This window comes from Accipiter gentilis, chromosome 6 (genome assembly GCF_929443795.1).
Source record: "Accipiter gentilis chromosome 6, bAccGen1.1, whole genome shotgun sequence".
In the NCBI taxonomy this organism is placed as follows: Eukaryota; Metazoa; Chordata; class Aves; order Accipitriformes; family Accipitridae; genus Astur; species Astur gentilis.
In genome coordinates this window covers 42,093,194-42,117,312 of record NC_064885.1, presented here as the reverse complement: position 1 = coordinate 42,117,312, position 24,119 = coordinate 42,093,194, and the positions used below count along the sequence as shown (strand labels likewise).

Genomic DNA, 24,119 nt, shown 5'->3' with positions numbered 1-24,119 from the left:
ATGTAGTTAGAAAACATAATTTGGGAGAAAATTCATATTTGGTTCACAGTTTATTGGTGTTTATGCTATAAAAAACAAATCTGAAAAAATATGACCTTTCAGTCTTTTTTACTTCGTTTTGCATACGAGGTTATGAATGAGTTCTGTATTACATGGCTTCTAGCTTTTCAAGGTTTTTTTTAATTATGAAAGAACAGTATGATAACTGTAACTGACATAACGCTGTCTACAAGTAATTAAGAGCAATGAGGGAAAAAATAAGTAGGCCATAAACGGCAACCAGGAGACTTTTTGTGCCTGGGTATGCTCTCTGTACATACTAAAAAAAGTTGAAAAGGGTAGACAGCCTGATGGGTAAGAGAAGGAAGGAGGAGTAAGACATTGATAACTAAAACACAAGTTATGTTTAACTGTTTTGCTGTGTCCACTAAGCTGTTCTTTAGTAAAGGGCAAGACCTTTCCCTTGAAAGCATTTCACCCAAAAGTTGTAGTACATTTGGTACATCAAATTGCCTTTCCCCAGTTAGAGATAATTGGGCCAATAGGAAGTCCATGGGGCCATGAAGAAACTGCTTCTCGGAGACTGCTGCTTGAACCAGCTCATCGAATAAATTGGAGCCAGTGGGAGCAAGGAGTTGCTAACTCTAGGTGCTGCAACACCTAGCTTCTCAGTCTGGGACTTGTGTCTGAGCGGGGCTGCTGGCACAAACACACAGACGGCTTTACACAGACCTTATTTCTTGCCGTCATGTCCCTTCTAACTGCTCTAGTTCTGTTGAACAAGCTAGTGCTAAGCGTTGTCTGACACTTGGTGTGTTCATTTCAAAAGTGTCTTGGATAAGCTTCCGGGAAGGGCTTTTAATTCTTCTGGAACCAATTCTGCACAGAATCCTGACTTTTTCTGGCCCGTAGGTTAGTTGAGCGCAGAGTCAACAAGAGGCAGTGCTGGGGGTTGGTCTTGGTTTGCTTTTCCTGATTTAGGGAAACAGCAAAAAATCAGGTGTGTGCCCAGGGAGGCATGCTCAGAGAAAAGGCCAGTTAGGTACCTGGAGTTCATAAACTTATGTTACCATTTTATTGTATGTCTTTTCCATTTCATATTTAAATCTTTAATTGAGGTAGGGATCTAGACCAGCAGATGTCTTGCAGGACAGGGTGCCCTTTATACCCTTGTTAACACAAGGATAACGGGGGCAGCTACCCAGCAAGCAAAGCCGCTGACAGAAACTTCTCAAGCCTGAACACACAAAGTAGTTGTTTAAGTTGTATGGTATCAGTAGAGGCGATTTTCTTGTTATCTGCTATTGCTGCTATTACAGAGAAATAGCTCCTTTGTAAGCATGATGTATATAATTTTCAGGAACGGAGTAACAGGATAAAAGGATACTTTCCATTTTCACATCTTAACTTTTAAAGGGAGTTATGTGAAGAATCTTTGAATGTTTTGAGATTGGAAGCTTCACTATGTACTAATACAGCAAATGTTTATTTTAGAAACGTGTCCATGTGATAACTAATGTGATCTTTAAAGATTTCTAGTAACTGGTTTTGAATTTTAGATATCAAAATTATCACTGCGCCCCATAGAAGATAAACCACCTGAAGAATTTCCAGTACTAAGTCAAGAAGAGCTTGAGGCTATCAAGGATCCAGATGTAATCACTAATCAAATAGCTCTCCTAGAAGCCCAGTGTCATGAAATGAAACCCAACCTTGGTGCTATTGCAGAATATAAGAAGAAGGTAAGCTTAATTACTATTGTGTAGTAGTAGTAGGATTCATCTTTTTGATACTGTATTGCCTGTCAGTGCAATAGTACAGTACACCCCTCATCTCGGGTAAGTGCTGTGTATACAGCTTTATTGTTTTCCCGTACTTGAATCTGTACAGAATTGATGTCAGCACTTCTGAAGTATGGTGGTAACCTTCCAGTTGCACATTTTTCTTCAGGTGACTGTTCAAATGGATCCTGCACTTGAAATGCCTGCAAAAAGGCACTCTTTATCTAGGTGACACAAGAAAATCTCATCTCTAGGCATACCAGGAAAAGGTGGTCCTGTTCTTCAGTTCCCTTCTGTTGGAAACTGAAATGGAACCCTTGAATTTTCTTTCTCCTCTGCAGGCTGTGCTGTTGCTCGCATCCCGAAGCGTTGTTAGCTTGTACTCAGCCAAGTGTGAAAGTTGCATCTAGGAGCTTATACATCTGCCTTTTTATATTTGACACCATAGATGGCAGGTGAAGACAACTTTCTCCTGTGAAAGTTTATTTACAGTCAGCTAGTCTTGACAGTCTACACAGATATACAACACTACTTGGATTTTTTTTGTCCTCAGAAGACTCATTTCAGTAATATTGGCCTGTTCAACAAATTTTTCTTCATTTTAACATGAGTTTTCCAGTATAGAGAGATCAGCAGCATGGAGTATAGAGATAAGAAAAAAGAGGTGGTTTCATTTTGTTCTTTTGTTTCAAGGCTGTTAGTCATTCTGGGAAAAATGAGTTTGCAAGTGGTAGGAAAAAGGGTTTAAAATCTAAATTAAGGAGACAGCTTCTTTAACTGTAGTTTTGTGGCTTTTTTTTTTCTACAGGAAGAGCTATACTTGAAACGTGTGGCTGAATTGGATAACATTACCGCTGAGAGAGACAAATTCAGACAAGCTTTCGAAGATCTTAGGAAACAAAGGCTAAATGAATTCATGGCAGGATTTAATGTAATAACAAATAAATTGAAGGAAAACTACCAGATGCTTACTTTGGGAGGAGATGCTGAATTAGAACTTGTGGATAGCCTGGATCCCTTCTCTGAAGGAGTCATGTTTAGGTTTGTCAAAATACTTTGTATTATTGCTGTAATGCTTAATTGTTGTGTTCCTTTTTTCAGCCTGCTTTTTAAGTAAATTTTAATGGATCAGCAGCTAACCCAGACAGAGTCCTCCTCCTTGGCAAGTATTGGCAAGATACTGACAAAAGCCACAACTTTTTAGCATTGGGGAACGAACGAAGAGATTCATTTCTCCTGGAGAAATAAGTAACTAAAAAACAGCAGTTAGAAAGCTCTGACTCTGAAGTAATTTCTCAGGGTTTCTTAATTCCCAAATTATTTCATTCTGCCTGGGGAATTGTGTCAATCACATTAGTAACTGGAGATTCTGTCATAAATGCTCCTAAAAGTATATTCATTACTTAAGAGTAGAATAGCACTTTTGGAAAGATAATTAAATAGCAGTTCTTAAGTGTTATAGATCCTAGAGAGAACAGCCAAGCGTTACAGGAGCTTTTCAGGCAGACATCAGCTGCCCATGTAGCCAGGGCGTTCCTCCATGGTGAAGAGAAATAATCCTGTTTGCTGCCTCTCAGCTGTGGAGGACCAAGAGCATCAAGCAGCGCAGCCATGGTTTTAGTCGAGCTGCTTTATGTGTCTGTGTCTTCCAAGAACTCCCTCCTGTCTTGTAACTTGCTTTTTACCATGACACACTTAGTTTCATCATGAACAGAAGTTACAAATTCTGTAATCTGTTTCAGTGTTCGGCCTCCAAAGAAAAGTTGGAAGAAGATATTTAACTTATCAGGAGGAGAGAAGACTCTGAGTTCACTGGCTCTAGTTTTTGCTCTTCATCATTACAAGCCAACACCACTTTATTTTATGGATGAGATTGATGCAGCACTTGACTTCAAAAATGTATCTATTGTAGCGTTTTACATATATGTAAGTATTTAATGTTTACTCTTGTAGTACAATTCTTTGAAGATATTTGCTTCTCTGCCAGAAGAAAACAAAGTGGTAACACAATTGTAGCCAGATTTAAAAATCTGGAGTGATAAGAGTATTAAGTGGAAACTATGTACTAAGCAGATTTCCAGAAAGGTGCTTAGAATGTTGCTTTCTGCATATTTTTTCTAAGCCGCTAAGTTTGATGCTTTCCTGAAATGAGGCAACTAATAGAAGATTTACAAGGATTTTTTTCTCTGCAAATGCCATCTCAAAAGCTGTCTAAAGAGAGCTAGAGTTTGCCAAAGGTGCCACATTTCCACATATCCTTGCTGCTACTGCTTCCTCTTTAAAATATAGATACTGTCCCCAAAATAATCAGCTATAATCTGCTGAGAACACAGTAGTTTATTTAGCTTTTACTCATGTGTTCATGTATCCGAGCTCATGATTTCGTTCTCAGGAGCAGCCAAGTTTCCTGGGTTTTATACTTCCATCTCATTAACATGAGCTCTTTCCCATAGGTTTCTTTAGTCTCTGTATATATTTTAGTGGGTTTTTTCTTTCATGCCTTCATAAATTCTGTCATCACCATATTTAAGTCAAACAAACATTTACATTGCTACAGTACTGGTGGCTAATTTAAACTTAGAATTTTCAAAATTATCCAAAGTATAACCACCAGCTTTGGGAACACCCTAGAAGTGCCAAAGATTATGATTAGCTACTTAAAATTAGGGAGCTACTTTGAAGATACCTGATACATTCCTAACATGGAATTCACATTAAACTGCGGTGAATTGCAACTCTGGAAAAAAATTACATATGTTTATGTTTAATCAAGTTCAGCTGAATAGGTCATGTAAAAGATAAAAGGAGGAAACTGGTGCTGAAGTAAATGGCAGTGCTGTGTGCTGCTAGCCAAGGTGGGAGCGTGTTGTGGACAGCAGGCACTCTGTGGCCTCATCACCCAAGGGTTTGTTGAACAACAGAACTACTTCTAGTGATGCATTCCTTAGTTCCTAAAACCTGAGCACAGAGATCATACAAGAACAGCTTTTTGAAATACTGTGGGCTAACACAAATAACTTCTCTTTCAGGAGCAAACAAAAAATGCACAGTTTATCATCATCTCCCTGCGAAACAACATGTTTGAGATTGCAGACAGACTAATTGGAATTTATAAGACTCTCAATACCACGAAAAGTGTGGCAACAAACCCCAAAGTTATTGCTTCCAAAGGACTGGCTGAACTTCGCACTCAACAGTGTAGTATAGCTCAAACCAGCGTGGAATGAACTTCTCCCCTCAGTGCCGCTCTTTTATCTAATCTACTTTTGTATTTGAGATTTTGTTCTTTCAGTTTTGTGTTGCTTTGAGCTTGTTACTAAAACCACCCTCAAATTCCATTTTTTAAATTATACAATCTATATAGATCTTAATTATATGAACTCCAATTATCTATCCAGCTGCACTGTAACATTCCATGGGTAGGCTTCATGTCAGTGCTGGGGTTCTGCATTTGGTTTTAAATGCCTGGTTTTTACTGTATGTAAAAATTGCTTTTAAATGTTATTAGCATGTCCTGTAATATTGTATTATATGAGTTCCAGTAAGTGAAGTCAGTATACAAAATAATCTACATGTATATTGCAAGGATGCTGTGTGTAATGCTGCACAGTCAGGGAACTGGATGCCAGGAGCCATTTTGTAAGGAATTGGTACCGTTTAGGAAGCTGCTTTTCAGTTATCTTCCTCTCCCCTCCTGTAGGCCCAACTCCTCCCTCTCTCTCTCAGACTGTGGCTATGCTGTACACTCGGGTTTATTAACACAGGAATTGCCATCTGCTCACTTCTACTGTCATTGCACAAAGGGCTAAGCTGTTCCCATGGAAGAGGTGAGGTGCAGTAGATCTCCGCCCTGCTCCCGTTGCTTACCTTGCTCTCCCAGACAGTTCTCCCTTTCCACCAGCATCTCGTCAATGCTTCAGTGTACATGTTGTGCTTTGAACCTCATTTTTCAAAATTGTGTGGTTTTACTCCAAAAGTCAGGCCACTGTCTGGCACACTTGTACTGGTACTGATCCCCGAGCTAGAAGTGCCTCTGGCTCTTGGTGGTATGCTTCCTGGAGGAAAAAAAGCTTCATCCCTGCTGTGCTGCTGTTCAGTAAGGCAGCCAGCAGCAGAAAAGCTGGGAGAACAGCCCTCAACTGCCAGCTCGTTATACACTTAGTGCTTGTTTGTATTTCCATCCTTTGCTCTTTTCATACCAAGCACCCTAAAAAAGCACAATTATCAACAGCTAGCTCCTCTGGAACACAGGCAGGGGCTGTGCTGTAATAATTTGCTATAAAGAAGGGAGAGGTGCTTTCACTGTAATGTTAAACATTGAGATTATATCAAATATTGACAAGTGAAAATTAAGGTACATGGAATAAAGTGGTATGTATGTGCACTGCCTAAATTATTACTTGTTAGGAAGAGATCTTCGTGTTACATTTGGGCAGTTTTCAGAAACCACAGCTTAGCAACAGTCAAATACCACTACTCGCCATCAGAAAAATCAGTAAAACAGGCCTGTGCTGGGCAACGGGAAAGGCCACAAAATCTACCCCACCCCACCTCGTGAGATGCCCTGTCAGAGAATCTTCCTATAGGTCAGTCTGAAAAAAAAAACCAACAAAAAATCCAAACCAAAACCAGGCAGTTGAAAGAAAACGCAGCTGAACAGCCACCACCGTCCTGCCTCAGCAAGACTCACCGCCTCCCTCTCGGCTCGCCAGTTCTGCCCCATCGGCCAGCGCTGTTTAAGAATCAGCGGGAAGGGTCTGTGCAGTAAGGAAATCAAGTTGTTAGCCAATCCTACTGTAAGAATATATTTTATTTGTATGCAAATTTATTAAAATATATAGTGCATTATAAGTACAAGTACTAAATGGTTCAATCAGCAGTAAAGGCATATTTTATAAATCCCTGTAGTCTTGAAAAATAAAACTGCATATAAAGTAAGTTTTTAAAATACAGGAAGGTAAGTAAAAAAAGCCACAGCTAGTAGACAGACACTTGGCACCAGGTTTTGAGAGACTTGCATGCCAAGTGACAGCCTTCTAGCAGGGCTTAAGACAAAAATTCCCCATTTTATTGGGAAATTAATACAACAGCATTTACACAGTCCCCGGATACACCTAAACACCATTTCAAAACCTGACCAGTGGTATTAATGGGATTTGCCTTTGTAACTCTAAAAGATTATGGAAAACTTATATACAAATTACAGAAACCGCTCCTACCACACAGGCAAAGGCCCGCTCCTCTGAGCTGCTGCCGGCTCCTACCTCAGTTGATCAAGCCCACCAAGCTGCAGAGAAGGGAGCTGTGCAGTAGCCGTTTGGCCAGACTTGGTGTTCTATCAATACGGCAACATTACGGTATCAATATTGTTACTAGGATCCTTATTTCAGCTTAAGGAATGTATTGGCATCGCATCTGAGGCCTGACCTTGCTCTCGGCTCTCTTGGATGTCTGGCAGCAACCGGTATTTTGCAGGACCCCACTAGTACCTGCAGGCAGCAGCAGGCAAGTTTGGGGTTGCAGGGGGGGTTTCAAATACCAAGTAGTTAAAGGGTAGCCTCAGAGTCCCATCACTATTTAAACATCTACTATTTAAAAATATACAACAGCCAAGGAATGCTGCTATGCTAGAATACCCTATTATTTTTATCAAGTCAAATACAATTAGACTCAGCGAATACTCATTTTTTAGTGAGCACTGTAAGCACATCTGCGCTCTGCTGTTGTAACTGCAACACCCCAGGGCTGTCCAAAAAGGGCTTTTCAAAGGGGATGTCGCATCTCATCAGAAGCGGTGAACAGCATTTGTGATCATTTGACTGCAGAATAAGATGCTATCGTGTTCCCTCAATGTCAAGGTAGAGATGTCTCTTATTTGTGCTGAAAAGTTGAATATAAATTTACATGCGTTGTCAAGTTGTCTTAAGAGCTCTTGACAACATTTGAAATCCTTATACCACTGACTTCAGTGGGAGTTTTGCTACTTAGTACAGTATGTATCTATTTTCACTACACGTTAAATGATTTAACAAAAACTCGGGTCATTTTAGTAAGCAGTGAGAACTCCCTGCCAGACTAAACAAACACCTGGTTTGTGCACAGCTGGCACTAAAAGCCTGTGTGCAGTACCTCACCACAACTCCAACTGATACCGCTCTGTAAAGTGTAGAGAACCATTTGAAAGACACAAACTTCTTATAAACGGGTTAAAAAAAATTAAAAAATAAAATGAAAAAAAGATTATATCACGCTATCCACTAGTAACCAGGAACAAACAAAATGAAACCCAGGGCCACAAATGTACGCTTTAAAGACCATGGGTGTTTGTTACCAGCTAAAACACATTCAGAGAGGTCAGTACAACACAAACCAGGAGTTTTATACACACCAGAGCTAGTGACTGACCCATCCAGGACTAGCCAGTTTGCAGCCCGAGCTGTTTTTTAACCTGTAATGTTGTAGTGATTTAAAAAAGAAAAATTAAAATTATGTTATTAAAAAAACCAACCCCAATAGTAGATGCTTAAGGAGTTTTTACAACCAGGACTCCAGATGACAATTAGTAAGCTGATTACAGCTTGCTTAGGCAGACATCGTTTCTGACTAGCTGCCAGTTTAAACAAACACCTACCAACCTACCGTATTGTGTGAGCAGAAGAGGAAGTCTTTTCTGTTGCAAATCTTCTCAGTTAACTAAGAGTTAGCTAAGAGGGAATCTATGGAACACAGAAAAAGGAAGGATATAGAAATAGAAAGGAAAAGTGTAGAGCTTTAACAATCCAGCTTTTACACAGAAATTAAAAAAGAAATAATCCTGTGGATTCCTACACTAACGTTTAATCTAATCATTGAAAATGTCAAAAAGAAACAATTCTCCCTAAAAGCTCCATCAGTAAATCAGAGGTATGGCACAGCACATTCCCTATATTCTGCAAATGGGTGCAGAAATCTTGATAAATACGCAGCAAGAATTCCGAGATATAAGCAGGAGCAGCTTCGATTACAACTGGCAACACTGGTCTGTGAAATGAAAACACAGTTGCCACTATCACTATAGAAAGAAGCAGGACTGCTAAAGGATTTACAGCCTGGAGGAGTTCTTTAGATTCTCTTCCTTCCTTTCCGCTGCCTTTGCTGCGTAACTTCCTTTTTGGAATCAGTTTTATTTTTGGAGTGAGGATCTTGTTGATCTGACCAATTTCAGTTTTAGACCACACATCTTTCAACAGGTGCCCAATCCGCGGATAAATCTCCAGAGGTTTAACATCTGGTAGTTGCTTCTGTTTCAAAGCTTTTATACGCTGATGCATATCATCCACCTTCTCAAGAAAAATAAGCGGCGACTCTTCTTTTTGAATAGATGTATTCAGTGACATTAATTCAAGCTGTTCTTCCCTTATTTTTTTCAACTTCTCAATGAGAGGCTCATATTCTTCCAAAATGTGTGTGTTAATTTCATCCAGGGCAGTCAGCAGAGCTTGTTTTTTGTGCTCCAAGGTATCGCTAAGTTTCTTAAAATACTGCACTACTACTTTTTTATCATCCTGAACAATGCTTTCACACTGGGACTTCTGTTCCTTCAGCTTTTCAATAAGCAAACATACATCAGTCCAGTGTTTATCAGTTAGCTGCTCGAGAAGTTTTCCAGAAGTCTGCTTTTCTTTTACGTAGGCACTATGAAGATCATCTATTGGATGACCATTGTGTTTTCCTATTGTAAGGCAATGGCCACACACCAATTTTCTATCCAAAAGACAGTAAACGTTCAGCGGTTGCCTATAGTGTTCACTGCAGGTTGCAACGTCGGAGTGATCTTCCTGTTGGTATTTCTCAATAATAGCTTTCAATGCAAAGTTGATAGGCAACGATTCAGTGCCAGCAGCAGGAATTTCAACAATACTCCTACAGTTAGGACACTTCAGAGGAACTCTCAGGGGTCTCCAAATGGAAAAGTTGCTCGACAGCTGAATAACGCCTTCCAGACAGTTCCTACAAAACGTATGGGAACAAGGCAGAACGCGTGGATCTTCAAATATGCTATAGCAAATGGAACACGTTAGTTCTTCCTCAAAGTGATGCATGTCCTACAAAAGAAAAACCAAAAACATTTTAATCTCTTTTTACCATCAACTCATTTAAAACCATTTTATTAATCTAAGCACCTCAACTTTATATTTAAAGACCAGTAACCTAACCTACATCGGCAGTTTATTGCTGGGGGGGGGGGGGGAGGGGGGGGAACAAAGAAAATAATGAAAGTGAGCAACAGTTCAAAGGTTTCAGCAAATTATGATCTGCACTTATGATCTAAGTGACTAGATAGTGTTCACCCATACACAACTTCTGCCTTAAAAAGCTAGGGAAAGCAGCAATCTGCTACTAGGTAATTTTTTACAGTGGGAAACAGTAGAAGAGAGCGATAAAAGTTAGAACTAAAGTTTCTAAATGACCTAAGAATTATGAACATTTTCTCCCACTACGAGTAACATTTTCAATATGAGAACAGAACAGTAAGTACAAAACTTTTTTTTCCTCCCCTTTTTTCAAATGTCCCTTTTGTAATATAAATAGTCATTAGAGTATTAAGCAGTCAAATTTACTAAAAGCTATCTCTAGGTTCTGGCACAAACGAGAGTCTAACTCAATGGCCCTTAAATACAATACCACGAACAGTAATTAGACTGGTGGTGTTATCCCTGGGTTACTTTAAGCACAAAGCTAAAAAACTAACTTTCGTTTTCCATCCTTTGTAATGTTGCCTTGTTTTTCTTTGCTAGCTTAGTGAAATCACACTCTAAAGTCACAAATAACAATAACTCTAATGCCAGCTTTCATAATAAATCCTAATTCTGTTTTTCATTCTGTTATAAAAAAGGGGAAATTAGTATGAACTTTCCTTAGATGTGTCACATTTTCCTGTCCCCTTCATCAGTTCTAGTCAACTCTGTAGACTTTGCTACACCACAAAAAGAAATTGTCCAAGCATTTAGTACCAAAGACTCTCAATTTAGGGTCTAACTCTAAATTTGAAAGCAATTAACATGCAGCTGGGCTAAGGCAGCTGGCTCAAGTGCTACTGAACCTTTGTTCAATTCAGTCAGGAAGATAACTACCTGTGAGATGTATTTAAGGAGGCTTATTTTATTCAGACATGCTCTTTTAATCTTTTTAATGCAGTAACGTATTTTTGCACTCATCTATCAGCATTTCTCATTGAGACCAAGATTAACAAAGTTTGATTGATTTTAAGTGAATCTACTTAAAAGGAATTGAATTGTTAATTATACTCTTCTTTGAAAATAAAACCTTAAATTGCACTTGGAATCATGAAAACCACTAAGGATTAAATTCGTCCCTAGCTAATAAACAATTTACAATAAATGAATAAATTAAGCAGCATTGTTCCTGCAAAAGGCACAGAGCTAACCTGATGGAAGTCAGAAGGTAAATACTCAGACCCCGGTTCATTGAGAGTTAAATCAGCTCTGAACAAAGAAACCTATTCTGGTTGTACAGAAATAAGCATGGCTTATCTCACTTTATTGAGGTAGGCTGGTACACCCCAAAGTGAAAGTGTTCAACTCTGCAAGTCTGATCAGACTCCTTTGCTTTGTAAAAACAGACTGAATAATAATAATAAAAAAATAATCTAATGGCCATTGTTACCCAAACCATCCAGTTCAATTCAAGGAGGTATTTGTATATTGTTGACTAAGTCAACTTTATATTGAAAACAGATTTTGATTAATTCAGTTTAAAAAAAACCAACACACTATCCAACAGACTTCAGGTCATTTTTTCAGCAAATTAATATAAAATGTTGGTTTACTTATTTGAACTCCAGTTTTTAAAGAGACTTTGACAACAGTTGGAAGAAAATCTATTAGAGACATAATTCTTAAGAACTACCGTTTAAAAGAAGAATGGTAAAGTGTGTTAGCATTTATAACTAACTAGTGTATCCTCCTAGTTAAAGAGAATTAACATCAAGTACTACAGACACGTAGCAAAAAACATTCACAACACTTTGACACTAAATCTGCTTCTGTACTGCACTGCTCTTACTACAGACCATGAGATATTTCTCTCTTTACCAGGGAGCCACAGACCTTTATTTTCCAGCTTTTCTGATCAGCCACTGTGGCAACCCTAGGTTCTTTAGGTCTGTACGTTAATAATTTCACATTTTTACGTGATGTTACAGACACCGAAACTAAAGAAATGTGTCAATAACGACGAGAAGTTGAACAACAAATCTACTCCACTGTCTAGATAAATTATTTTTTGAAATTTAATTCCCACAGGAAATAGATTTGAAGGTTTTCTTTTTATATATATGTATATAAACTTATTATGAATCTCGGGAATGTCACTTCCACTTAAAGGAAAAAAAATCCATTAAGTTTGTGCTCGTGGTTAGAAAAGAAAGAAACCTTAGTAGGTACTCTCATTCGTTGTTTTCTCTTATATATATATAGATTAATTTAGTTTTTTAAAGAAAATTGGTTCAGATCACTATTTTTTCCAAAATCTAGGGCTGCAGTTCTCTTCAAAGGAACTGTTACAGAAGGGAAATTTTCTTTATAAAGAACACACATCTACCTTATCTGAGCTACATAAAAGGCAAGATAAAATTAATCTTCCAAAACCTGCTTTAACGACAAAGTAGTTGCTTGCTACTATAAAAACAAAGGAGCAACTTTATAAAATTCTTCTTAGCTCTATTACAAATCACCTCAAACTCTGTAGGAGTAACCCCCCCAAGCAGGCAGTGCCCCCCCCAGCAATCCCAGGCACCTTGCCCCAGGCCTGCGCAGCTTAAAGCCAGGACAAGCCAGCCAGCCTTGAGGCCTGCGCTCGCTTCAGGGCCGTTTCATAACCCTCGCGCAAGCCGCTAGCCACAGGGACTGAAATTCCCATTTCCAGAGAAAAATAACGCTCTGTTTCCCAGGCAACTGAGAAATTTAAAGAGTGACAGCAACTGCCTGCTAGGGAGCAGCTCGGGAAAGCCAGGCCGGCAGTGCTGGGTCAGGAGCTTTTGCTTTCAGCTCCGGGCAGCAGCAGAGGGTGCGTGGGGCACCCCGCTCCGGCCCCCCAGGCACCTTCGGAAGAAACGGCACTTGATTTTTTTATTTACTATTCATCCATTTCCAAACAGTATTTGGAATGGTAACATTGATGTTTGCTATAGGCATCCTGTGGTGTTTCGATTTGTTCTAGACAACTACTCCAGAGTTGTACCAGGGAAGCAAAAGGTAGAAATCCTGAAATTCAATTTCATCCTGCACTGGCAGCAACACAGAGGTAACAGTCTACACGTGAACAAGAGTGGAATACATCAGTAGATGGCTATCGGAAACAGAGAGACTGGGAACACCAACAAAAAAAAAAGAAACAGAAGACCCAACATCACAGTTAAGCAAAGAGAAAGAAAAAAAAGTTTTCCAGGAGAAAAACCAAAAAGTAGCAGGAAGCTGGTAAATGCTTTCCTGTGCAGAGCGGATACTTTTCCTTAGATGTTCCCAACAACTGTGGTAGCAAATACATCTGTGTGTGTGTACATATATATTTATCAGAAGAGTCACTCAGTATAAGCAATTGCAAACTAGAAGGTATTTTAAATATTCAAAAGTGTAATTGTGCCAGTAACACGGTGAGTTTCAGAAATCTGCCAGTAATAGAAGGCCTACTAAGTGGCTGTAATTTTATCTTCTTCTAATTAGCAATACTATAGACAAGGTGAAAACATGTAATATACAGCATACCTGTATCAGAGTTTATCTGCCAAAGCTTTCAGTTAAGCAGATCAAAGTAATTCAGCATATTCCTTGATAACACTGCATTCCTCACCTAGTGATCAGGACACTGCTCACCCAGCTAATTATGCAAGATATTTAGAAACATATCTGGAACCAACAGCTTTATAACGAAAGCCAGCTGTAACGAGCCGATACACCCCACTCTACACTGGAGTATTTTAAAAAGGACTGGCATTCGATAACAGCCATGACAGCCTACACCAAGGGTTACAAGGGGCACTTCAGGCAGACTCTCCCTAGGAGTCAGTGCTGCCAAGGCTCCCTGCTCCTCCTCCACATCACTATCAGGAACGAAAACAACATCTGCTCTCTCCTGAAGGACACTGTAACACTCGACTTGGCTTTCAATACCGTACTGCACTTAAACTAAATCCACATCCGAAATGCGCTCTCCCCATCCCATAGTAGTCCATGAAGACCTCCTGTAGCAGTAGCATAGAAGCTAAAGTTTGTTTTGCAAAAATAAGAGATTAACTGACATTGCAGGCAGCATTTTCCATTTGTAAGTCACATTTGTGGGAAAGGGTGATAGAACTTTTAAAAAAAAAAAACACAGAAGGCTGAGCTGCAGCTCTGGTATTTGTTAGTGCATCAAAAGGAATGCAGCCTGCTACACAGCTACCAGGTTTGCTGGTTGTAACAACAGGCCAACAACAGGCCAGGCAACAGAAATCAGAAGCAAGAGCTAGACCTTAAACCTTTCCATTCCAGCCCGTTTCAGCTGTACTGCTTCACTCCGTGCCACAAATATTCCACGCCCAAGTCACAGTAATTCTCAACCAGGAATGTTCTGCCCCTACTCCCTATTCCTACCACAGCTACTACACCACTAACTCAGATTTTTACACTGTTTTGTTGTTGTTTTTTTTTTTTTTTAACGACCTGAAAGGCAATGAATGCAGCTGAGAAGTTTGTCTAGTTTCCCCATCAAGCTGATGTGAGAGTTCCCTTCTGTATACCCCTCCACTGGCTCCTTGTCTGCTACTATGAGCTTATGGAAGTTACCACATTTGAAAAACCCAAATATACTACTCTATGCTTTCCATACTTGTATTCTGCTGCTGAGACTGGCTCTCCCCCCCCTTACCTCTTGAACTCTGTCAAAGCTTCTGGTCCTGAGCACTCATCTGTCATTCACCTCTTACTATTAGGCTGCGGAGCGAGAGGGAAGGTAACACCTTTACCTGTCACCTGCAGAGCTCCTGCCTGCTGCAGACCCTCTGCCAGCTCCCACAGGCAACTAGTAACGCTGGGAACCGTACCTGTGTTTAGCAGCTAGAAAAAAAAGGATCAACGCTAACACCAGAAACTTGCTAAGGCTACGAAGACAGGGACGCGCTTAAAGAGGACGAAAGCAGCGGCCAGGTACGTGACACCCGAGGACGAGCGATGTCTCCGGGGGGCGGCAGCGGGTCCCCGCGGGTCAGGCTGCCGCCAACCCCAGCCCTACCCAGCCGCCAGGGCTGACTGGAAGAGGGAAGGGAAGGCTGTCATTCCGGACACGGCTCCGCTCGCAGGGCGGTTTTACCTCAGAAGGCCGCTCACCGGAGAGGCCGTTGCGAGCTCCGACGCCAGGGTCAAAGCCCTCAGAACAACAACCTCCCTGCGCGGAGCCCAAACCCCGTAACCTACCTGGGCGCTCCCTCCTCGGCCGCACACCGCTCCTCGCCGCCGCCGGGGCACCGCCAGAGAACCGCTACCCTCCGCCTTCCTTCCCTCACAGGGCTCCGCACAGCGAGGCCGCCGCCGCCTTCAAACCGCCGGGCCCGCGCCCCGCCGCTCTCCACAGCGCCCCGCCGGGCCGCGCATGCGCGGGAAGGGGGGAACACGCCACACACCCCCACCCCCCACCCCAACGGCCGTTTACGTTCGAAAGTAAACGGGCGGGCGACCGTTAACGGCCGGGGCGGGGCCCGGAGCGCGGCGAGGGTCATGAAGGAGGGGGTTAAAGGGAGGGGAGGAGGGACACGGGTGGGAAAGGGGCCGGTCGGGGGTGACACACCTGGTCGCCGGGCTCGAAATGGCAGGCCCTGAGAGGAATTGAAGTGGAAACGCCTGGGTGCGGAGCGGCTCTGCGTTTTCTTCTCTCCTCGCGGCCTTGTCCAAACCGGTTCTTCTTCGGCGTTTGAGGAGAAATTCACCCCGAAGCTGGAGAGAGACGTGAGAACTTCTGAGAGCTGCTGCAGGGGGATCTGCCAACCACTGATCACAGACAGAAAAATAAATAAGCGTAAGCGGTAACGTTCGATTGAAGCACGTTCACCTACTTTGGCTACTGAACGCAGTTCGGGTGTTTTAAGTGCAGCAAAACCGCTGCTGCCATACGTTAAAATTGGGCAATTATAACAAAGACTATAAAACTCGCTGAGCAAAACCCAGGACTGCGGTAGAACGTGAATGGATTTGGACCACCGTTACTGACATCTGTGACACTGGTAAACCTCAAGATTTTATCAGTTGAAGTACCCGATGTTGCTCATCCTCCAGATTGTTCTGTATTTATTTACAGTTCATCGAACTACATTAAACTAAGACTGTAAAGTTATTCTCAGATGTTATGTTTACAGTGAATCTGAAAGAGAAATGAAATTCATTTAGTGTTGTAATGTAAATCGTAATACATCATCATTCACAAGTTTCCTAAACATCTGTCTCAGAACTGCTATTTAGAGGACCTTATACAAATACCCAGGAAACAGCTGAAATTATGTTTCAAATTATAAAAAAACCTCATGCTCTAACAAATTAACCATCACAGTTTAGCTGATAGGCACAGAGTTTACAATACCACATCAGACTGTAATTGGTCTTTTTTTATGTGACACTTATGATAATACTAGTCTTACATTTGTATCTTTTGATGTCTGTTACACCACTTTAGTTTTGAATATTTAACAGTTTTAACTTTGTATGCTATCAGGTTGGAAGGTTTTAAACTTTTCAAACTTAAGAAGTTGAATTAGTGCCTTCTATTACTGTAGTTCCACTTAGGTTGCGGCATCTGTACTGCCACAAGTGCAACTTGCTCAAAACAAACGAGTTTTCTAAAAAAACATACGTTTTTCAACTCTCATTGTTTCTGATTTTTGTTACGAAAAATCTGTTGGCTGTTGATTACTTTCATTACCTGAGTCTAATTACAGTTTCTAGTACAAGTTCCTTATGATCATGGCTCTGCACATGCTGGCTTTCAACGTAGTCCCCATGGAGGGTAGGTTGATAAGATTGTTCTTATTTGTGCTACCAAAATGGGCAGGGGAGGAGGAGGGATTAAAAACATACCTGATTTTTTTCTCTCAGTGATGGGGTCAGGCAGGGGGAGGGGGGTGAGCAGGAGGAACATAGAAAAATATTTTAGTGACACTTACCTATTTGGATTATATTTATCAAGCATGTCATAGGATTTGACCTGTAACTGGTAGCTCTAGTACTTGGGGGAACATTTGTTTCTAAACAGGCTTGATGCAGGGCCTGGGATTATAGGATTCCCAGACATACAGTTTTGTTTTTGTCTCAGGGCACAGCAGCACGCCCAATTGCTTCTCTCCCTTTTTGAGCACACCACTTGTGGATGCATTAACCCAGGAAGGGCTGCCTGGTCCATCACCCTGTCCAGCTGAGGCAAGGCTGCCCACGGGCTTCGGAGAAAGGACTCTGGTGTTGGGAGCCAGGAGCTGACCCCCTCTTCCCTGCCCGACTCCAGCACAGCTCCTTGGAAGCAGAAAAGAGCTCCAAGGGCCTGCACTGCCTTATGGCAACAGGGCAGCCTGGAGGCAGCTGTACTTAAGTACTCCAGTACTTATCCCTCGGGACAACGTGCACGGCTGCAGCCTACCCTAGCTGGTTCGTGGTAATCTAAGGTGCGTCGACCAACTTGATGCTAGGGATGGGCCTGGGACCTTAATCACAGGGACACCCCCTTCTCGCTGCCCGCTCCTGGGCCATGCAGGACTCATCCTCGTGGACTCAGTAGCTGTCTGCTAGCCTTCCTTAGCAGCTGCAGGGCCCAGCTGCTTGACTTCCTAGGGCTGAAGCAGGGCAGAACAGCTGCCTTCCTCCTGCACAGCTCAGCTGCCCTGTTTGCTGCCAGGGCAGCGGCCACAAGCTCCAGGCTCTGGGCCCTGAGAAGGCACAACCTCCGCACTGTGCAGCAGCTTCAGTCCTTGGGCCTTTCCTCAGCCTTTGGCTCAAGGCTCTTCTTTTGTATCCTTGCTTGCGCCCTTGCAACTGGCTGGAGCTGCACTGCCTTGGCACAGCTCATGTGGCCATTTGCTTGGCCAGGATCAAGTGGCAGGGGACAAACCCCTGCCCCACAGATGAGCAAAGATGGCACTAAGCAACTTGCATGGCTTTCCTTCCTCACTGCAAGGAAAGACTGGACTACCCAAGGTGACATGTCTCCTTCCTCCAGCAGGGAGCTGAACCCCAGAGTGAGGAACATCTGCCCTACAAGCAAGAAGCAGCTGAACCCCAAGCAGAGGAAGGTGTGGACTTCATCCGCAAGGAAACTGACCTCCAAATAGAGGAAGGTCTTTCTCCCAAACAAGCAGATACAAGCTCAAATGTCACAGAGTCTCCTTATTGTATAGAAGGACAGCTGACTCCAAAATGGCAGAGGAATATTCCTTCAGAACAGGAAATACAACATGAAAAAGAAGTTTCCCATGAATAAAGGAAAAGACCGACACAGGGAAGAGCTCTTCCCAGATACACTAACTACATTCATTGCCTCAAAAGGCCTGCTTAGGCAACTCTCCAGACACCACACAGCAAGAGATTGATCCAGAAAATCTTATGAATTAGAAAGTTTCAGTAGAATTCTTATTTTGCCATGAAAGGGACTCAGAATGTTGAAGAACAAATCCTTCCGTTAAAAAACATGGTTTGGAGAAACATTAGGTCCTTCCTGACTTGAGAACAGGACTTAAATGTGTTAAAAGTGTTCTTCTATAAAAGAAGATAATAGCCTCTCCAGAGAGATGCAGTAGCAAAGTGAGAAGAAAAAGTGTAAGTCCAAATACTTGCTTAATTCTAGAATTATCTCTAATTTAATTCTAAAATTTATTCCAAAATAATAGATATGGGTTTTTAAATAACCAATTTCAATTTAGGTTTGTCTTACGTTTGTGGAACGTAAAACAGTTAATAAAGATTGAAACAGCATGGATTCTGGCTTTATTTCCATGCTAGGGCAATTCTGCATATTGGTAATGTTACAGTAGGATTGAGAGAACATTTGATAGATTTGTTTTGCAAATACATAGTCCAAACATGATCTATTACTTTCCCAAGCTGTGTTGCTTCATTGTATATTCCATTTGACTATTCTTTATGTCCCACAGGAAAAGTTTTGCTAACAGCATTCATTTGGTTCATTCACATGCCCAAACTATTCCCAGGAATAGATCAAAGAGGATAGTACAAGATCACAGGTGCAAGGTGTATTTTTTTCTTGTTATGCTTGGAAGGAGATAAAATATGAGCAATCCAGAGCTAGTGCTAGTTATTATTTTCCTACTTTGCTACAGAAATAATCAGTATATCTTACATTGTTAGTTTTACAGAGTTTGGAGTAAACTGGGGAAATGCCCCCTTTAATTTCTACAGCCTTACAGTTTCATCTTTTCAAGCCAGAGGACTGTCTTAATTGAAATCACCAGGTTTTAAAAGTTGCTTGCTCCATCAAAACCATTCTTTAAATCATGACCTTACCCTTAATTACAGTGGACAGACTCCTGCCAACTGTGCTCACCCTGCCTGCTGATGGTACTGGAGACCGGAGTCCTACATACCCTTGTTTCTGCAGATTGCTCGGTTTGTCAATTAACTTCCTTATTCCCTGCCTCCACTTCTAACCCAGCTAGCAGTTTCATGACTTAGGCCAGCCTGAATCCATCACAAAGGTGGCCTCATCCATCTCCCTTGTGCTCAAGCAGCCACACAGACTCAAAAAACTATCTGAAAACTAACCCAGAAAATAACTTGTTTTTCAGAGAATGGATCCATTGGCCAGAAGATTATGCCACATAATGGATCATTATACGAGATGGGTCATTACTAAACCACCTGCTGTGGGTATGTCAAGATGATGAGAGCACATTTCATAAAACGTCAAGAGGTGAACAGAACGTGTGCAGAGTCACTGACAGATCAGTAACCAACTTTCTATTACAGAGACGTTCATCTCAAACATTTTATTTACTGTTTGAACAAGAAAAAGTAATATTAAGCCAGATACACCAATCTTCACATCCAGTTTGTTCTGCCCTTGTGCCCAATTTGTAGAAGAGGCTGCAACCACATCTAATGCTAACAATGGTACATCAACTGCATCACAGTGGCCAATCTTTGCAAATGGAACTTTGGGAGTAAGTTATCTTCTAGCAGAATTCCGCATCTGGCAGAAATTGCAATGGACAAGACAATGGGCCAGTGTTCAATCTGCACAGCTGACAGTCTGCATTGTACTAATGCCAGAGCCATTTTGAAAACATTAGCTTAAGAGACAGCCCACTTCTAACTGCATTTATAGGGTCTGGTCCAGTAATAACCTGCTAAAAGATGTTTCTGCCATTTAAGTCAGGTGAAATTCAAAAGTCCTAACAAGCCTTATGTTTTGAAGATGCATAGGTAGTGCAATATAGGCATCCCCCAAGTCTACTAACAAAACCCAGACATAGCAACATAGATATCATTCATATCTCAGTACAAATCAAGTAATCTGGAACACACTTCAGAGGTTCACCCCATTAAAAAAAATCTGCATTTCTATATTTATACAATTCTAGAAAGCTTAGAAAGCTATCATGTGGCAAAACATAAACTCGCAGCAGCTAAAAAATGAAAATGCTGTATAGTCAAGATAAACATGCAAGCATGTTAAGGTTTGTTCTAGTAGTATCTTCAGTTAAAAGTGATACAGTTAGCAAACATACAGCACTTTAGGTGAGGAAAGCCTTCTTCAGGCCAACCTGCAAATTAAGGCTTTGGTTCCACCACAGAAGTCTAATCCCTGGCTGCACACTTCTTGTTCATTATAAATACCTTGTCAAAGGTAGTACAAAAATGAGTATGAACTCTGTAGTGCGAGTGAAGGAGTTCAAATCTGTGACACATTCCACACAGCTTAAATGAGAAAAAGGTAACTTGGGCCTATAGTTAAGGAAAAAAAAAATTGCAAGCTTGCAAGAAGGGAAGTAACACAGCAGGATAGAGTAAGATTTTACTGTCACAATATTGCTCAGGCAAGAGTCCTACCCATGATAGCTGTGCACAGAGCTTCACCAGTTGCACAGACAGCCACTTAAGAAAAAACTCTGAGGCCGACAAATTGCTCAGATTTTTGCTTTAATTTCAATGTCAAACCAGTTACTATCGTTATTGGTTCCTCTTCATTTTAATATATCTGAGATAACCATGTTTTTCAGACGACGAGTCTGTAGCTGTCCATGGTATCAGACTACTCCCCTCCCTCCCCCACCCCACGCTCATGAAGGTCTAAATCCATTTCATGTTTCTTGAAAGACACTTCTCCAGCTCATCAATACTCTAATTTTTGTGGTGGTGGATGGGAATGTGTTGATGCTTTACTCCAGGATCTATACTAAGTACACTGCAACAACAGAGAAAACCTTCTAATAAACCACTGTGCCTGAAGTGTCCACATGGCACAAGCACTCAAACAGGGAGTAGTTTTGCTCCTGGGCTACATGCACTACATAATAGAGAATTTAAAAAAAAAAAAAGTTATAATCCTTCCCCCTCTGCTACCCCCCTCAACACACCAGGAACATCTTAAGGAAAAAGCTACAGAAGCAGAAAAAAGGGAGCTTTTGAGGGTAATTTCCAATATAAATAACTGATGCTCAGAGTATGAATGTATATTGGTTTATACCTAGTTTATTTTTATGTACTTAAAAGAATTAAGAATTCAAGATGAAGCAACATTTAATCTGAAAAACTGCCATTCTAGGAATTAAATGATGTGGTGTGGCTGATATGAAGTCTGGTCTACTGACCATCTGCCTTTCCATCAAACTACAAAACTTCTGTAATGCACTTGCCAATAGCTAGCATTTAAAGTTTCCCACACTTGTTTTCTAGTAATAGTAGCCTTCAATTTTGTTTCATAGAAATTTAAAAGTGTATCGAAAGTATTTACGTGTGACAGTTTTAATGACAGCTTGAAGAAAACTGTTCTCCCCAGCTTTGGAGCACCAGCAGAATAAATACAGGAGCCCCATTTCAAGGGATTTACAAGCAAAAATAGGAATTCCTTTATGGAAATTAAATTTCCAATCACGTTTCTGTAGGTATTGAAGCAGTATTGACTTTTTCAATGAATTTTGTGTGCCTTCCGAGTTTCACTCTGGCAGTAGCTAAAACTTACTATTAGGAAGAGTTTGTAAACTTTACACATTTTCTGCTACTAAGTTTCCTTTCATAAAGTCTATTTGATCCAGATGCAGGACTTCTGTAATTGCTTCCAGCCTTATGACCAGCATTCCTGCCAGTAATTTGGTGACATGCAGAGTTGAGGAAACATTTATAGTTAAAAGTGGCAAAAAGTCTACAAGTATTAATACGCAGCCATTCTTAGTTATAAAGCAGCAGAAGTAATTTGGTAATTTATGCAACATACTGTACGATAGGAGGAGTTGTTAACAAATACATGCAGATTTCTTCACTCTCAAGCAGAAAGTAAGCCACCCCCTTTTCTTCCTGGCACATCCAGCTTTTAAAATTGTGTAAGAGCAAAGGCCTGGTTACACAGAAGTCATCAGGTTCTCTTGCTCAGAGCTGGCTAAGTTGCCTTAGCCAGCATTTAATTTTACTTGAAACCCTTTTAAGTTGCTTGGTATCTTAACACGCTACCCAGAAATTACTTTTTTAACAGTCAGACTAGCCTGTTCCACTACCAAAACAGCACAAGTAGACAACTTACTGGGAATGCTTGTGATCTGCCAGAAGATACCATTCTGTGAAGAAAGATGAAAGGTATGTCTCTGTTCGAGGCTCCATGCATCCAGCAAACGGCTCTCTTATGCTGAAAGGCCTCACACAACCAGGGGCTATTCCACTTCCAGTAGTGGGAGAGAAAGAAAGAGGGTCAACTTCTCTCAAGCTATCCCTTTCGATTCAGCATACTATTCTCTCCATAGACCTACTGGCTCCTAGCTAAATCAGCTAGTTAGTCCAACCCTAAGATCCTAAAATTCCAATTTGGTCCAACAATGCTGCTCCTTGGAATAAAAATCCTACCTGGAATAGCCTGTATTATGGATTAACTTTTGTCCTGTTAGTATTTTAAAGGTCTTTTTCTGCTACCCTAAATTCTGCTGAAAAGCTAATTTTCTACCTCAGAATCCTGCAGGAGTAGATTAACATACGACCTCACCTCAGCGTCTTCAGTTATTTTTATTAGAATTGAAGCACAGTGACCAAGAGTTACCATCTCCGTGGTTACAGACAATCTAAGTATCACAGAGCAGTGTTCTGCTACTGAACAGCTTGAGACATACACTCGATGTCACAGCTTTCATGTTAAAAGGGAAACATCTAAGTTGCTTCTGTTGATGACCTCATTCCACTACTCTATAATAAAGTCAGAGGCTGATATTTATCCATCTTCACATGTGGGCAGAAAATTGGTCTGTGACTTCCATTGCAGCAATGCAAGGTTGTACCTGTAAGTAAATCTGCCTTCTTACTTTTTGAAGACTGAGTAATCTGATCAGTATTCCTAAAGTAAATCTTTAAGTTATTTCTTGTTTGTATCCCAAGCCTCCCAAACAACTCCCCTTTCCCCAACAATGTAATTAATTACATTACCTCAAACTGCAACTTTTGGGAAGAAAGGCATTGGATAAACTGGCTTCAGTTTTGCTCCTGCAGAAATTGGAGTACTGCCACCCTGTGGATGCTGAAATGTTTAAACTTTCCGTATTTTGGTAAGCTAACAAAATCATGACAGGATCTGCTGTGAAGCAGGTGGAGAATTTTCCACTTAAAAAACCCTACCAAACCCCCAAACCAACAAAACACCACCACTGACCGTTTAAGAAAGTACAGGCTGCAGCTAGCACAGCACCAGATTAAGGTAATTCTCTGTAAGTATATCAGGAAAGTGCCAAGAAGAGCCAGTCACTGGCAGTAAATGCAGACCTTGCCACAGTGTTTGGGGTTTTGGTCCTTTTTTTTGTTTGTTTTGGAACCATAAAAGTTGCTACAAACATCTGTTCTCCTCTTACCCCTAAACAAGAAAGGATTCTAACAATAAAGCAATTGTCTACAGTACATTCTTCACAAAGATATTTTAGCATGAAGTTAGTAGGAAGTATATTTTTACTTACGGCATTGGACCTTCCTTAAAAACACCAGTTTACACATTTTACCTCCTCTCAGGGTTCCCTACATTTTACATGGAAACAGCCCTAATTTATTTAGTGAATACATACTATGTAATTAGGTAAGTTAGTTACCTATTTTGGTATAAATATTAAGTAATAGTTACCTCGAG

General features: G+C 41.0%; 2 protein-coding genes and 1 long non-coding RNA gene across 14 annotated transcripts in view; 2 read left to right on the top strand and 1 right to left on the bottom strand.

Annotated features, from left to right (window-relative positions):
* The window catches only part of SMC4 (structural maintenance of chromosomes 4), a 41,669-nt gene extending 34,910 nt beyond the window's left edge, over positions 1-6,759 (top strand). For all 5 annotated transcript variants that reach the window (XM_049803710.1, XM_049803707.1, XM_049803709.1 and 2 more), the window contains 4 exons: positions 1,560-1,742; positions 2,590-2,822; positions 3,524-3,707; positions 4,811-6,759. In XM_049803710.1, coding sequence (XP_049659667.1) covers positions 1,560-1,742; positions 2,590-2,822; positions 3,524-3,707; positions 4,811-5,008 — 798 coding nt within the window. In that variant the 3' untranslated portion in view covers positions 5,009-6,759. The remainder of the gene's footprint in view (positions 1-1,559; positions 1,743-2,589; positions 2,823-3,523; positions 3,708-4,810) is intronic.
* On the bottom strand, positions 6,522-15,990 carry TRIM59 (tripartite motif containing 59). Of its 8 annotated transcripts, none has more exons than XM_049803720.1 (4): positions 15,233-15,420; positions 8,867-9,865; positions 8,170-8,229; positions 6,522-6,538 (listed from the first exon to the last, which is right to left on the bottom strand). In XM_049803720.1, exons 2-3 carry the CDS (start codon positions 9,860-9,862, stop codon positions 8,197-8,199), a joined length of 1,029 nt encoding a protein of 342 aa, XP_049659677.1. In that variant the 5' UTR covers positions 9,863-9,865; positions 15,233-15,420; the 3' UTR covers positions 6,522-6,538; positions 8,170-8,196. The 8 variants fall into 8 exon arrangements, 7 of the variants coding, with proteins under 7 accessions (XP_049659677.1, XP_049659676.1, XP_049659675.1 ...); XM_049803719.1 differs by lacking the exon at positions 6,522-6,538 and adding an exon at positions 7,534-7,661; XR_007506426.1 differs by lacking the exons at positions 6,522-6,538; positions 15,233-15,420 and adding an exon at positions 7,534-7,661 and having other exon boundaries at positions 8,421-9,865.
* LOC126039910 (uncharacterized) lies at positions 15,950-22,344 on the top strand. Its single transcript, XR_007506427.1, has 3 exons — positions 15,950-16,035; positions 17,118-18,607; positions 19,594-22,344. It is a non-coding gene; the product is annotated as an uncharacterized LOC126039910 (long non-coding RNA).
* The last annotated feature ends 1,775 nt before the right edge of the window (positions 22,345-24,119 follow it).

What these genes read in the sequence shown, in the direction of transcription:
- TRIM59 (XM_049803715.1), bottom strand. Translation starts at nt 9,862, where the DNA reads ATGCATCACTTTGAGGAAGAACTAACGTGTTCCATTTGCTATAGCATA.